A 15,921-nucleotide genomic window follows, 5' to 3' on the forward strand; every position below is an offset into this window, starting at 1 on the left:
TGATTATGTTCACAAGTGTCCCTTGTCTTGTTAATAGCCTTGCCGCTTGTTCCTGTTTAAGTTTGTGTAACCACTGTTGGGTGAGTTCCATGCCACGCCATGCTATTCCTTTGTTTTTGTATTTAGTTTATGTTGCTATAAACTGCACTTTGGTTCGTCAAGCTCGCCTCCAGTGGAATGATTACAACGTCATTAAGGACAATCTTGAATTGTTGAACTAACGTGGTTCAAACGCTAGAGGTGCGACTGGTTATGGCACAGTTGTGAGCTAGTTAGTTTCTTCAACGATGCATTGTACTGTGGTGGGTAGTTACGTCGTTGTACGAAATGCACCCCTGCTATACTTGAAAATGACATTTTAAATGACATGTCCTAATATGTCCTAAATTGAATATGGTTCACATGAATATGATTAACATAAAAATAACAAGTTCATTTTATAACTTTTCACCCAAACCGTTATAGGTGTTATGTTCCTCTGTTTTTTCAGCATACTGGTATCTGTTTAGATCAAATATGGCCTGTGAATGTGCACTGTCCCTGACATTCACTAGCAACTATCCTGAATTGTTACAATAACATTCTCCAATTTGAAATACCCTAAAAAAATTTTTTATATAAAAAAAGCACAAATGAATCATGTAATCCCAACATGAACTTTATAACATAAGTTATAATGTCTGTTATAACATCTATTTTATAAATGTACGTGGGTTGCACACAACATTTTGCATGAATTAAATCTCTTTCTATGGTAATTGTGTTGAATTAGCTAGTTTTAATAAGACAATGGAAAAAGCAGGATTTAGTATGATTGGCACTTCTATAGTGACATTATCTTCTTCACAAATGTTTGAATAATGCTATTACAACTGCATGTGCAGATAGTCAAACACTTACAAAAAATATATTTTCAGAAGATATCACCACTTTGAGAACAGGGTAAAAAAGGAACACTTCTACAAATTGACTCCATTGGTGACATAAAGAAACCTTGTTTACTCGGTGTGTTCCTGACTTTATAGATTTTCCCACAATTGCAACCACCAAAAAAAATATGATTACCTTCCGACCCTTTCATTTCAGAATTGATCTCGTTCAATTATGTTAAATTTCTCTCCAATTACATTAGTCTAACAGAACAGCTTTTCAACATCAGCAAAAAGTGCTTGATAGATTGATATACTCTCAATTTTTTATGACAATAACTCCAAGGCAATAATTTTCCACATCTACTGCTGTCTGCATCTTACATGTGTTTCTCATGACAAAATATATTTTAGTTTGCAGCTCATGTTACAAAAATAGAAACATCTCCAAGACCATCTGACACACTGTATAATGTTTTTTAAATAGTTTATGTATTTAAATTACAAGCAAATATGACATTTTTGGGTTCTTTTATTATCTTTGAAAGATATACATTGACTTCACAGGCACAGAGGAAACAGGCACAGGCTTAACATTTTACAGTATCACCTCATACATGAGTGTCACCCATATCATTAGCATATCATTTAAGACTTATAACGGCTTTACAACTATAGAAATTACAACAATTAATTCTTGCAGAACTGTGAAAAATCCAAATAGACATTTATATACACACAGCATGGACAAACATCCTCACACGCACTAACGTCACACAAGATCAATTAGCAATATAGGAATTTAATGCATCAAAATAACTATGCAATTCAGTTCTTCTGTGGCTGAATTTGATGGTATGTGTAAAATCCTCTTTTTGCAGCAGTTTAAAGCAAAATACCCACTGGGCAAGAGTAAGGATGATACAATACAACAGTCACCTGTGTTAGCCTAGTTTAGACAGACAAATGGCATGACGTCTGGCTCTCTTGACAAATCTCTCTGCGGACTAATTGTGCTTTTGGTGTATTTTTACAATCCTTTCACAGCATGTCCAGTGCAAATAATTTCCCCCATTTTACCCAGGCTGGAGCAACTGGAGCAGCTGCTGGGTTAAGTGCCTCGCTTAAGGGCACAATATCTGCAGTAATCCAGCCAGTTCTATTTATCACCTTTGTTACTGTAGCTGCATCATATTACACAGAGGTGTAAAGTCCAGGTTCAGAAAGTAAATGTCCTTCTCAGTATTTTGTTCCAATCACCTGATTTGCTAATCAGCACCGTTTTTCAGCCAGGAGATTAGTGAAATCAGCCCAATCAGAAATCAGAGTTCATGTGTGGAATTAACATATGGCAGGACTTTTACTTTCTGACCCCTGGACTTTACACCTCTGGTATTACAGTACATTAAAGTCAGGTCCAAGAAGGTCAACTGTATTTGATTTAAATATTTTGTTCACTTTGTTTATTCTTTGCATATGCACATAAGAAAAGCCTCAGAAAGAGTTTTTGCACAGTTTCAAGACTTGGTCGATTGCATGTCATAATCTGCCAAAAAATTTAAATCCTGACAATAATTAACACTGTCATATAAAGTCTACTGGTCACATTAAACTGCACCAGTTATTCATACTCGCTGAAAGAGCAATGGGAGTTCAGTTCATATGCTTAATAGCACAAGAATAATTTAGCAAGGTGTGAATGAAAGCTCAGCCCAGAGACCTGGCCACCCTATCATTTTTATAATCAATACTAACTCAGGTAGTATTTTTTATTTGTTTAATTTACATTTTATTTATTAAGCTCAGATTGTTTGGCCCAGAGGAGAGCATTGTGTAGTAGCTGTAAAAGCAACACACATCTTTAGCTGTGTACAGTATATAATACATTTAATCTCTATAACATCCCCCCCAAAAATCACTATTTTCAGCCATTGTCTGGAATGCCCAGAATGTCAAATGAACATATAAAATTACAGGGATAAAATTGCATGAAACTATTAATAAATAATTCATTTTACTTCACATATATAATATCTGAAAATACTGTATATAACACATAAATAAATAAAACAAATAAAGAAGACCCTGATATGAAATCATTGCATTGCAACAGAAAAAGTAATTATGATTACATGGTAGCTGTTATGGTTAAGTAGCATAAATTAGCATAATAATCTAATTCAGTTGTTTCCAACTTAAAACCAAAATAAACCTCATCTGTATTTGCTCGATTTTATGTGATTTTGTTTGAGATGTGGTGCCATTAAAATCCTACTGTACCAAAGGTAGAAATACACTATACGACTTGCCCCTCGTTTTTATCTGTCATGCATCTCCTAGAAACAAGGCGCATGTTTCTGTGTGAGTTTGTTGTGTTCAGAACAACTTGAAAGTCTATTAGTGTGTGATCCTCAGTTGTGTATGATGCCCAGTATTTCAGCAAGTGTATGATGTCAACGTATTAAAATCTGTTCCGATTTTAAAAGTCATGTAGTGTGTTCCACTAGGGAGTTTATTTGATTTTCTAGCTGTTAGGTAAACTTTTTTTCTTGAAAAATTAAACAGAGTTTCTATTTAACATCTTGTACTTATGTAATCTCTTCCATGAAACAGTTTTTCCGAAGGAGATGGGTTTATGTGTTGTTGTGGCAAAAACAATTACTAAACTCAGCATTCCCAGGCAAAGAGACGTCAAGATCCAAATTGTATTTTAAAAAGAAAAGTAATTTATTCATGCAAGAAAATGGTTCTCTGACCCCAGCCTTGCAGCCAGGCTGCAGGCCAGAGTCAGAGACAGACAGATACTGGGACTTCTCCTCAAGAGAGCTTGGCCTGCTACTTTATAATGCAAGGGGAAAACCATCACCCCCACCGTTTATACAAGCAGGAAGAGCTTCCCCCAGCATGGGAACTTAAGATACAGATCATGCTCGGCCTCACACCTCCATCTCCAGCTGAACCAACGTTACATCAGCAAAAACTCAGAATACAGACAGAGAACATACAGCATTAATCTTTTAAATCATTAGGAAAGATTAAAAATGCCACTACAATTTCTCCCTGTTTTTCATTCTCTGAAAACTTAATAAACGCAACAATTTTAAGTCATTTCATCATATTTATACTTTCATTTCAATCTTTCTTTTATCCCTTCCGTGACCATGTGACTAAAACCCAAATGTGAGACATTCAAAACTGACCAATCAGATAATTACAACTTCCCCATTGTACTAATGTTTTGACAATTTCATCCCGCCAAAGTACACACATCTTAGGCCTACAGGCCTTGATCAGCACCTCGGTGCCTTTACAGACTCCAAATGGTCATTATGGAAATAGGTTGTCAAAAACAGTAAAGCAGATGTCTTTGTTCATTTCAAATATCTTGGATTATTTTCAATCCTACAATTTGCCATTGGTCCCGTTGGCCACACACATGGAGTCTAAAGGTGACACAGTCCATCTTTCTGTTTTGTACAGTTTCATCTTCAGACTTTTCGTCCAAGCTTGTTTCACTAACAGTTTGTCAGTTGTTCAGTCTTTGTTCACCATCCAGCCCTGCAGGAGTAGGCTCTATCAAATTGGGTTGCACCGTTATGCAAATCATCCATCGAATACCTGCACAAGAACAGGCACTGAATCTGGGAGCAAACGAATGGGACAGCAGTCTGGCAGCTGTCTCTTTCTGAACCAGAACACAGGATATGAACTTCGGTAGCAGTGATCCTGTGATTTAAAAGAGCATCTAATACAATGAACAGCAAAAGCAGACACATGTCATTTGTCATTGGTCAGAGGATTGATATGGTCAGATTGAAATTAGTCTCCGGCAAAGAGCCCTTAAATTGATTTACTTAAAAAAAATATGGTCAAGGAATGATAAAGAAGATCTTACAAGTTCTTACACTATTTCAGGAAACACTCAAATAAATTTCATTACAACAAAACAACAACTGCTTGTTTAAAACATCATTTCATGAAGAGTATCAGCAAAATATTCAGTGTAACCAAACACAGAGATTCAATTCAGTTAATGTCCAAAAATATTGTTGCAAGTCAAATGGACAAAATACAAATAAACAAAAATCAAATAAGTTTCAGAAAAGTTTCAAAAGCATTAATGAGAATACAAATAGTTGTACTTCAGTTAAAATGAGAAATACTGACATACATTTTAAAAGAACTTGGTGAGACAAATGGTTACTTAAATGATAAAGTAAATCCAAAGAAAAACAAAACAGACAATTTTCCGTATAACTAATCACTTGAACCTTGTTGAAGTATCAAGCAATTAAATATTAACTGAAGCAGGGCTAAATGGGCAAGCACTGTCACCGCATTCCCGATAAATCAGACCCGCGTTCACTCCAGTATAAACAAGAAATTGTATAGATTGTCATAGTATAAAAACCATATCAATTCAACACCCCTGGTTGATTTGAATAAACATACAAAATAATAAAAATTATAACAAAACCCCTTATTTCAAATCCTGTCCTTGTACGTACCCTTTTTACATTTCATCGTCTTTAGAAAGAAAAACAAAAGAAAATCAAAAACAGAACAAAACAAAACAAAGAAAAACAAAAACATATCTTAACTCAATTAATACATTTCACTGTAACTTCCGCTACTCGAATCGTCTGCATAATTTTGTTCATCCTTCTAACCAATGTAGTTTTTCAAAATTTACTCTAATATTTTCCATTATGGACCGTCTTTTTTGCTTATTACACATCAATTAATAGATTTTCTACATTTTCACCAATCAAATCAATATCTAGTTTGAATCAATCAAATAAAATCATCAACATCATCACAAAACAGATTCTTCTGCTAAACCATTAGTTGGTCAAATCGTCTTTCTCCCTCGTACGTAATGGAGGCTGTTACTAACACAAGCCTTTGATCCCTCACTTTATTCTTCGCGTTGGCATGTGTTTGTTCGTTTAGTCTAAGCTGAGAAGTTTGGACTCAGGTCTCACACTCTCCAATCATTTTTCTGATTCTAACAAGATTTTCCCTTAGATCATGACCGTACCCCCACTGGAATAAAACATTTACTAATGGTCCTTCTGACCCCCCTGACCCCCCTGGGTTTTGAAAGGCTCTTATCTGATCATTTGTTTGTGTGTGTGTGTGTGTGTGTGTGTGTTTCTTTGCTCATGCCATGTGCCCAAAAGTCTGCATTCTCTGTAAAGAAAAAACAAATGTTAAGGTTATTGTCACATGTGTTCTGTGTGTCCGCTGTGCTGCTGTATCCGCCCTAGGCGTTTTCCTGTTGAAACATTTCTTGTTATTAGCACACTTTACAGACTTTTGTTAGGGAGAAGAATGACTTCTTGCAGGGCTTTACTCAATTAAACCATTCTGAGATTTACTCAATCTCAACATCCATTTCTCCACCTGTGCGATGGCTTTTGGGAACACAGATGGCTTTGGGAACACAGATGGCTTTGGGAAATCCCAAACCATCACAAACTATTCCCCATTTTTGATGCACCATCTTACTTGTGCATCAAATTAACATAATTGTGTTTTGATTCACTAATTGGGTTTTGATTCACTAAACTAAACACTGTCCTCCAGACATCTTTCTCTGCCTCCCAAACAAAGCGTTGCATTCTTCACTCCAAGCCACAATCTCGTCCTCCCATCAAAGTACCCGAAACGCAAATGGCCCTCACTCTCAACTCAGTTTCAATTCTCAGTCATTTACACATACACACATCGGACTATGAATTGCTCATATTTAGTATTCATATCCTTTCTCTAAAAAAATTTTACATTTTAAATCAGATTTTAAAACTTAAATTTTCTGTAGCTTTTACCTAATTTACATGGCCTCTTAACCTTTTTCAAAACATGTCTATTAATTTGTTTTTTACAAAAGTCAGCTGTGTTGTTTTTTTTTTTTTTTTTTTTCATTATCATTAATTTGTTTTAGCTTTTCCTTTACTGGCCGAATACAGAAAGACAAAATATAAATCCTTCCTCAAGCAGTCTCTCTCTCTTTCTCTAAACAAATGCTCTTTTCAACAGCCTTCTAAGACTGTAATTTGGACAAAATGTAACAATAAATACATTACAATAACTTATTTTATGTATTAGTTCCTTCGTTACTCAGATTTTTCATTGAATCTACAAAATATGTCTCCATTTTTAGCTACCACGATGTACTAATGGCCCTTTGTCATGTCCAATGACCTAAAATTCCTTGCCCTTAAGGCAACTAACATCTTAAAATTTTGTTACTGTCTTCACAGCAGAAAATTTAATTCACCTCATGGTCTGAAAACATTCTTTGTGTTTGGAGTCCCTGTAATCAATGGTTCTCGATTGCCCGCTGTCGCTCCCATGCCTTAGGTGACAGCTGTGACTCTGTCATACTATTTGCATATTACTGAGATTAGAAGCAATTGTCTCTATGATAAATAAGCTCTTTTAAGTGAAGGAGCATTTGGATACATATATATACTGGAGTGGAAGTTGGATCGGAGCAGACTTATAATTTCTTATAGTCCCCCCTAGATGCTCTTGGCCCATAAGAAGCATCACAACCACTCCCTTTTCATAGATACACCTCCCTATCCTGGTGGGCAGGTGCTCAGTGGCCGGTGCAGTCCTGCCTTAGGTCGTCCCCCTACTGGCCACCGGAGAATCTTACCCGTCTTTGGAATCTACACCTCATTTGCACACTGATTATAGCTCTACTTCACTTGAGCAGAATTATCATAGTTTGTTTGTTAAGAATTTTTATTTATTTTTTTGTTTGAAAAAAAGGTAATCAAGAACCATCCCATCTAACGGGAACGTCCAATATCGATCAAAGAATTATCTTCAATCTAACGTTTAAACAACAGTATTTAATCAATTGTTACTGTTACTTCTGTAGCCGGAGCCATCGGCCCTGTCTCATGGTGGCAACTAAAATCAGACAAAGAAGTCACTGGTTCTAAAATAAACAAATCAAAACAGTATTATTTTAAAGACTTCTTTAAAGTCATTCAGTTTTACTTCTAAAACATTTACAAATTGTCCTCTAAATTTATAAGATCCTGTAACATTGTTTCTTTTAACATCTCTGTGTCTATGTTTTTTTCAACTGAAACACTGTGCTTTACCATAAACAGCTCATTAACATTTACAACACATGCTCAGATAACAGCTTTTAGCTGACATTTGAATGAGAAGAGAGACTTTTGAGCCATTCAGGACTAATATTTTTGCACTTTCATGAACTAACTTCAGACTTTATCTATCATATTTTAACACTGGCCTAGCTTGAGTTATCTTTTCCATAAATTAAGTGCATTTTCAATTCAAGCATAATTTTTATAGTTTCTTTTTTCCCCTATAGGGAATTTAGACATTATAAATTCCTACTCAGAATGAGTCTCTGTTGCACTGAAACTGTTTCAGCGAAATCACAAGCTTATCTTTTAAAATCAACACATCAGCTTCTTTCTTTCATAGTCAATACGAACAAGCTTTTATTTATTCAAATGCCTTTTTTTACGCATTTTACATTTTAGCAACTGTTAATCCCTCAGCACTGCTTCTACGTAGCCTATTTGATTCTTTAGAGAACAAATAATTATTATTGAGTCTCAATAACGTTTCAAATTTCATCTAAATTTTAGTTGTCATGTTCTCAAATTACCATAGTTTTAATATCTTACTTCCATATTTTCTCTTCTATGAGTTTATCAATCCGCAATTATGATCATCTAGAACCTTTTTTAAGCGTTTCATTAAAAGACAATCATTTTATAGCCTTCTTCAGATCTTCTCTCTGTAATTTTTCTGTTTATTCTAATACGACCATATCTAACTGTAATAGATCTAACCCTCCTAGGCCAAATTGTCTTTCACACCTAGGGGTCTTCATTTATGGCTAAATTATCCGTGCCTTCCTGACTGAAAAGTTTCCCGTGGCTTAAGGTGTTAGAAGTTCCCCAGTAGCATGTGTTTTTGCTATGAGCGAGCCTTGAGAAAACAGACATGCATTCCAGAAGATAAACATGCTTAACACCACACAATGTCTGAAGAAGTTAAGACAAGTTTTTTTGTTTCATTAACACTACATTAATACACGTCACTCTCACATCATTTAGATGTAACCTACTGCTTGATCACAATAAAACACTTTACTGTTTGATCACGGCCAGCCTCCGAATTCACCCCCACTGCAGTTCTGTCCCATCCAGGAAAGCAAACAACAATACAATCTCTCAGTTGCAAATTCAATCAAAATAGCATTCTCTGTATTCTTTTACAATCTCAGTTCCCGTAAACTAGATCTAACTGGAATAAAATAGAATACAATTCTAAATTCCCCTGAGTTTTCTAAATTCCCCCTTCCCTCTGGGTTTTTACTGTCCTCACTCGAAAATTCTTTGTTTGTGGGTAAATGATCTCTATCTTTCCTGAAGATAATTACCTACACTAAAAGTTCAAATGCTCTTTTGAACTATTTGTTTCACTTTGTCTGTGTCACACTGTTCTGTTTACTATCTACCTTCAAAAAGCATCCCCCATTCACTAATGCAAACAGAGCTACTAATGCCATCTCAGTTGCAAATTGAATTATAATAGCCAAATGCCAAATCATAGTAACATTACTCTGTTTTTTTCTAACCCATATTAACACAGAATTTTCTTCAAATTTGTATCATTTTGGCATGTCTATGATTATTGTTTCTTTACAATTAGAATCAAACTTTTACAAAAGCATCATTTGCAAATCAGTTAGCTTCAGCTGTTTACAGCATTTGCTCTCTTCTGTCTCATTATTATTTATCAGGACGGTTTCACAGAAATTACAATATCCTTCATATCTCAGTCCCTAAATTACACAGACATCTCTCATAGCTGCCTGCACATTCAAATCTTTTATAAACTCTGTTATAAACATATGCAAATCTATTCTTCAATATCCTTGTTTTCCTAACATTAATACAATAAAGCACATTCACATCATAATTAACACTGACATATAGAATGTCCCCATTCTGCTTAATGAAACATTCCCTTTCTTTACATCATGTTAATCCCTGTTAATCATACTCAATGCCTTATTTTTTCTTTTCTTTCTAAAACTCACTTTTCTTACCATTTCAACTTAATTTGACTTAACAGGCGTTCATAAATAGTTCTATGAATTCTATCAATCCCTACATTCCATGTTCCTTCTATCTTCAATCTTTCCCTACATTCCATGTTTCCTTCTTACATCTGTTCTCTTTATCTGCAATCCAACAATCACTGTTTTGTGATTTCCATCAGAAAAAACATTCTATTTTCTTTCTATCTTTCCCTACATTTCAGTTTCTTTCTACATCTGTTCTCTTTTCCTTCAATCCAACAATTCAGTTCAACAACTCTCAACAACATTCTATTTTCTATCCCTACATTTCAACAATTCTCTGTCTATTCATAGTTTTACACAGATGCTGAACACATATAAAAAGCCTTTTGTTAAACAAATATCTGTTCTTCCAATTTCTTGCATGCGTTTTCTGGCCATAATTTCTTCTTTTTAACAAAAACTGGTGTGTAAAAATGATCTAGCTTACTGTTAGATGATCCCATCTTTGGCTGAATCTCCTCTCTTGGATTTTTATTTTCGACGCGCGTCTTACTAATCTGCCCAAACGTCTTCGAACAGATCTGACTTCTTAACCCAAAATCAGACAGGTTTTAGCAAATATGCTCTGTATTCAGCTGTGACTCTTCCGTTCACTTACTTAATCAGCTGTGGCTCTTCCGTCCACGGTGTGGCTCTTCCGTCCACCTACGAGCTAGTTTTCAGAAAATTGACTTGACTTCCTCATGTCAATTTTCCGCTTAAAAACTCTGCTCGCAACCAAAGAGACAGTCTCAGCCAATATGGTTCACTCACAGTTAGCCTATATCAATCTACACCCAACAAAAGAGAAGAAAAATAATAATTTGGCTGTCTTTTTTACCTGAGCTGAGATGCACTGCCACGGATTCTTTCTGATCCCGGTGAGGATTCTTCTCTGGCCCTGAAATCAGGAGTTGTCTCTCTCTCTCGTAACCTGTTGAGCTCTATTTCTCAAACCGTCGAGGTATGAGACCAGTACCTGGTACTGGGGCGATTCACTCCGTCAAATCCGTCTCAGGACCAGGAGAAGAATTTGCCTCACGGAATCCCACTTCTGACACCAAATTGTTGTGGCAAAAACAATTACTAAACTCAGCATTCCCAGGCAAAGAGACGTCAAGATCCAAATTGTATTTTAAAAAGAAAAGTAATTTATTCATGCAAGAAAATGGTTCTCTGACCCCAGCCTTGCAGCCAGGCTGCAGGCCAGAGTCAGAGACAGACAGATACTGGGACTTCTCCTCAAGAGAGCTTGGCCTGCTACTTTATAATGCAAGGGGAAAACCATCACCCCCACCGTTTATACAAGCAGGAAGAGCTTCCCCCAGCATGGGAACTTAAGATACAGATCATGCTCGGCCTCACACCTCCATCTCCAGCTGAACCAACGTTACATCAGCAAAAACTCAGAATACAGACAGAGAACATACAGCATTAATCTTTTAAATCATTAGGAAAGATTAAAAATGCCACTACAGTGTCATTTCCACTGAGATGGAGAGGACTAAATGACAGCCGTGAGTGGGATAAAAATTATAAACCGCATCATAGGAGACTGTTATACTGCTGTCATATGCAAATATTTGTTCATTCAAATAATGGAATTCTAAAAGAGAAATAATAACAAACGTAGCAATTCCAAGAGGGTCCTTACAGCATCGGTGCTCGGGCCCTAAATAGCATGGTGAAATCTTGGGCGCTTCCTTAGGATTGCTGGATGGCATTGCCCTTGACAATACGGCCAATTAGAGGCAGGGCTCTGAGTTCCGCACGAAAGCTGTGATTGAGCCAACAGTATATGAAGGGGTTATAGCAGGTAGAGCTCATGGCCAGCCAGTGGAAAGTAAAGTACAAGGCATTATTAGCCTGGATCATTTTACTTGACAGCAGCACAACGTAACAGTTTAGAGGAAACCAGCAGACTGCAAACACAGCCACCACCGCGATCAGCATTTTCAAAGTCGTCTTCTTCCTCCTGCGATGAGCGGCCGATTGCGCCAGTGTGACATCACCGACGGCATTCCGGAACCAAACCTTCTTGGCCACCACGAGGTACGATAAGGAAATAATTGCTAAAGGCAATACGTAGAGGAGGACAAATGAGGCAAGATCCAGATATTTCCAGAAGAGATCGGAGGGATGAGGGAAGCTGGGCAGACACACCATCCGTACTCTGTTATTGCTAAAAGAGACAAGAAGACAAATCTTTCAAACGGATAGTTCACTCACAAATAAAAAGTCTGTCATCAATTACTCACCCTCATTTTGTGAAAAACCCATAAGATTTGGTTAATATTCTAAAAAGCCTGGTTTCTCCCAAGTTTTTTTTTCTTCTCCATCCTGTCACCAGATGAAGTTTCAGTTCCTGGCAACTGCAGTCTTTGGCTTGCTTAATATTCAGCACTATTATTGACTTGACTGCACGGAAACAATCTGTATTGTATAAAGTGCTATATAAATAAAGGACACTTGACTTGACTTGACTTAAAACGCTGAGACCTGAGAGTTTTTTGTCCCAAGTCTTGTGAAGAGATATGATCGCTTTATATGATTAACAGATTTAATTTAGGCTTTTATTTACATCTAAACATTGATCAACATAAATAAACAAGTCACACTGGTTAACATGGAAGCTCAAACATGTGTGATGCACAAGAATCAATGAGCTTTGTTCATATGACACATGCACAAGCTTCTGTGTTTGTCAAATTTGATGTGCGCTATGTCCAAGACCTGGGTTAAACAGCTTGATTTATATGGATTCGTTTTACGAAGCCTTTGTGACGTGACCTTTCAGATATTTTAAGTTTTGGTTACCTGGATATTCAATGGAGGGACAGAAACCTCTCAGGTTTCGTTCAATATATCTTAATTTGTGTTTCGAAGTTTAACCAAAGTCTTATGGGTTTGAAATGACATGAGAGTGAGTAAATTATGTCAGAATTTAATTTTTTGGGTGAACTAACCTTTTAACATCACACTATTGTTAATGACGAAAAGCCTATTATTTTCCATTGTTTTAAGCAATTTCATGTAAAATAATGAATTAACCATGATAAACTAAATAGCCTTTTTCAAGCTCTCATACAGTACCTAGTACAATCAAGGATGACAGATTAAATACAATGAGAGGCTTCACTGGGCAAAAAAACGTATCTCTCTGAAGCACTTATCTCTCTATTCAGGCATGACGGCAAACACTTCCAATGATTGGAAGGTTTCCCACCTCGAATGCAGCTTTTTAATATTTTTTTTATTTAACAGTGATTTCTTGTGCCCCTGCACTGTAAAAATGTTTTCAACATGACATTATAACATTATCATTGTTTTCATCTACTTAAATTGTCACAAAGTAACTTTTATTTGATTTTCAAAATAAATAAGAAAGAATAAGAGAAAATTCATACATAAATTCAAAGCGCAGCAGTTTCTGGTAGATGGCATGAGGTAGAGAGAAGCAGGACCCCATCAGCCAGATGACACCGATCCAGGCTAGGCCCTGAAGCCGAGACATCCGCAGTTTCATTGGATGCATCACCACCTGATGGACAGCAACAATCACCAATCATGACTGCACATTGGTATTCACTGATTCACTGAGTTTTGATAAGAGGTGTGAAAAAGATATTCACTCTAAAGGTTTCATTGATAATATTTTACAAAAGGCTGTTTGTGAGAACATTTACCTGGTGTCTATCAATGGCGATGGCAACCAATGTAAGAACAGAGACATGGACAGAACAATACTGTGCAAAGCGGCTCACATGGCACATCACTTTCCCGAACACCCATGTACTGTAAACAAACCGAACCTGAGAGAACAAGTAAAGTGGCCTTGGATCCAGATGCATGTTATAATAAAAAAGCATGCATGCACATCTTCACCCCCACCCACTCACACAGAGATGAATGATATAGTCTTTGCCAAACAATTAACAATGCTATAGAGAAAACACACCAAAACTCTAGAGGAATTACGCAGCATGATCCTATACTCTTTTGAAAATGTTCTGTTTTGTTTGGAGACACCACCACCAAACACCAGTACATTAACAAACTGCTTCAGCTATTAATCGGCTCAGTGACAAATAAGGATGTCCAAGAAGATAACAGTGAGAAATATTTTATAAATCCTGTTTTAAACCCATGTGTCAAGCTCTAAACATTCTTATTCATGTTGGATATATGATTTTTAGAACATTATCGTTTGTTTGTTTGTTTGTTTTTACAAATATTGTGACTTCATGTTTCTAAAAATGTCAAGGGCTGTAAGAAAGTATTACATACTTAATAATTATTCACGAGTGTACAACAAAGCCTATTCAAACATTTATTTTTAAAGTAATTAATATCAACTAATATAAAGGTGTAATATTTAATTGTATTCTTGTCACATGATAAATAATGGCTTTTGTTGGTAAGACCACACATAGATCTGGCAGACAAATATAAAAAAATTATAATAAATTAACTACTTTGGCTATATAGGCTACTAATATTTCAAGAATTTCAGCCTTTATATTTTCCAATCTAATGACAGTTACGCATTAAATGCATGTTTTCTTTTTTGAGCGAATTGTATTGTTTAATGCATTTTGAATAGACTAGCTAAATCCAAGATTAGGACTATATGAGCGATTGACCTATAACAAAATTGTCTAGATTTTGAATTGTATAAAAAGGAACGAGTAGCCTAATAATTGTATTTTAATAAAATAAAAAAACATCAATATACAGTAGCCCATTGTTTTCTTATTAAGTGAAACTTGTGTAAACTTACCAGTGTAAAAGGCGTGTTGAGGAGAGTTATAAGGATGTCAGCAATGGCTAAATTCATGATGAACAAACTTGTCACTGAGTGCATTCTTTTATTCTTAATAACAACGTGACAAACCACCACGTTTCCGAAAAGCGAGATGACGATAATAACGGAATATGAGACGACGAGCAGCGCTCTAATAGTCGGTCTGTGGGATTCAGACTCGTAATTCGCTCCTCTCTCGTACATCGCGTCCAACGAGAAATTAAAAAACGTGGAGAAATTCTGAAAGATATAAAACTGCGAGAATAAATCCAAGGAGGTGTTTCTGAATAATGTCATCGTAACGATATTATCCGGAGCAGGTGCAGTGTCAAAAACACCAAAGCGCAGTTGAGTCACTTTTGGACACAGTTCGGTGATGTTTGAGACTGAGTCAGCCTGATGCGAGTCAAACGCTGCGCGAGCGTCAAGTGAAGCGGATTGGATGAAAGCCAGGGTCAATGATGCGTCTCAACCCTTGGCATGATAATCACAGTCTTCGCTGCCACTTCACAGACTGACTCACTCACTCACTCACTCACATACACCATCACAACTTCTCAGTAGTAGCCATATGAGCCTCACTGAAGAAGGTCACTTTTAATTGAATTGAAACCCTGAATAAACCCATCTTTCATTATCTGATCTTCAATCATACAAAAGTAACAATTAAAATGGAAATACGTTGTGGCAGGATTTGTAGGGTTGCATTACAGATAGGCTATTATTTCTCTCATATTCTCTCACTTCCAAAAGGGAAATTAAAGGGATACTTCACCGCTGGAAAGATGAATGTGTATTTAAATTGGGTCATGTAGTATAAATTATTTTAGAAGTTGGTGCCTTCTAGACTGAGAAAAGCTAGAAAATTAATTTTTGGCTCATGTGGATGAAAGACAACAACTCCCAGAATGCACTTGCTTCGCTGCCCTATGAGGCCACTCCCAAGCCACGCCTACCAGGTAACAGAGGGCAGTATCGGAAGTACTAGTTGACTCGAAACTGAAAAGACGCCATTTTATCGTGAGTCTCTGTGACGAGTTTGCGACAGCAATAGCGAGAGCACTGACACCACCAGTCCGCCCGGGCTTTTTCTCCTGGCCGCCAAGCAGGTCTTACTC

General features: G+C 36.5%; 1 protein-coding gene across 1 annotated transcript; it reads right to left on the reverse strand.

The window, feature by feature from the left end:
* Positions 1-6,800: 6,800 nt before the first annotated feature.
* gpr83 (G protein-coupled receptor 83) lies at positions 6,801-15,258 on the reverse strand. Its single transcript, XM_079606879.1, has 4 exons — positions 14,780-15,258; positions 13,686-13,811; positions 13,407-13,540; positions 6,801-12,181 (listed from the first exon to the last, which is right to left on the reverse strand). Exons 1-4 carry the CDS (start codon positions 15,098-15,100, stop codon positions 11,704-11,706), a joined length of 1,059 nt encoding a protein of 352 aa, XP_079463005.1. The 5' UTR covers positions 15,101-15,258; the 3' UTR covers positions 6,801-11,703.
* Positions 15,259-15,921: the final 663 nt, after the last annotated feature.

Source organism: Phoxinus phoxinus, assembly GCF_949152265.1.
Source record: "Phoxinus phoxinus genome assembly, chromosome: 3".
Taxonomy (NCBI): domain Eukaryota; kingdom Metazoa; phylum Chordata; class Actinopteri; order Cypriniformes; family Leuciscidae; genus Phoxinus; species Phoxinus phoxinus.

Coding starts and splice junctions, on each gene's coding strand:
- gpr83 (XM_079606879.1), bottom strand. CDS start 15,100: ATGACATTATTCAGAAACACCTCCTTGGATTTATTCTCGCAGTTTTAT. Junction 13,541..13,685: donor TCGCCATTGATAGACACCAG/GTAAATGTTCTC, acceptor GCTGTCCATCAG/GTGGTGATGCATCCAATGAA. Junction 12,182..13,406: donor CTGCTGCGCTTTGAATTTAT/GTATGAATTTTC, acceptor TGTCTCTTTTAG/CAATAACAGAGTACGGATGG.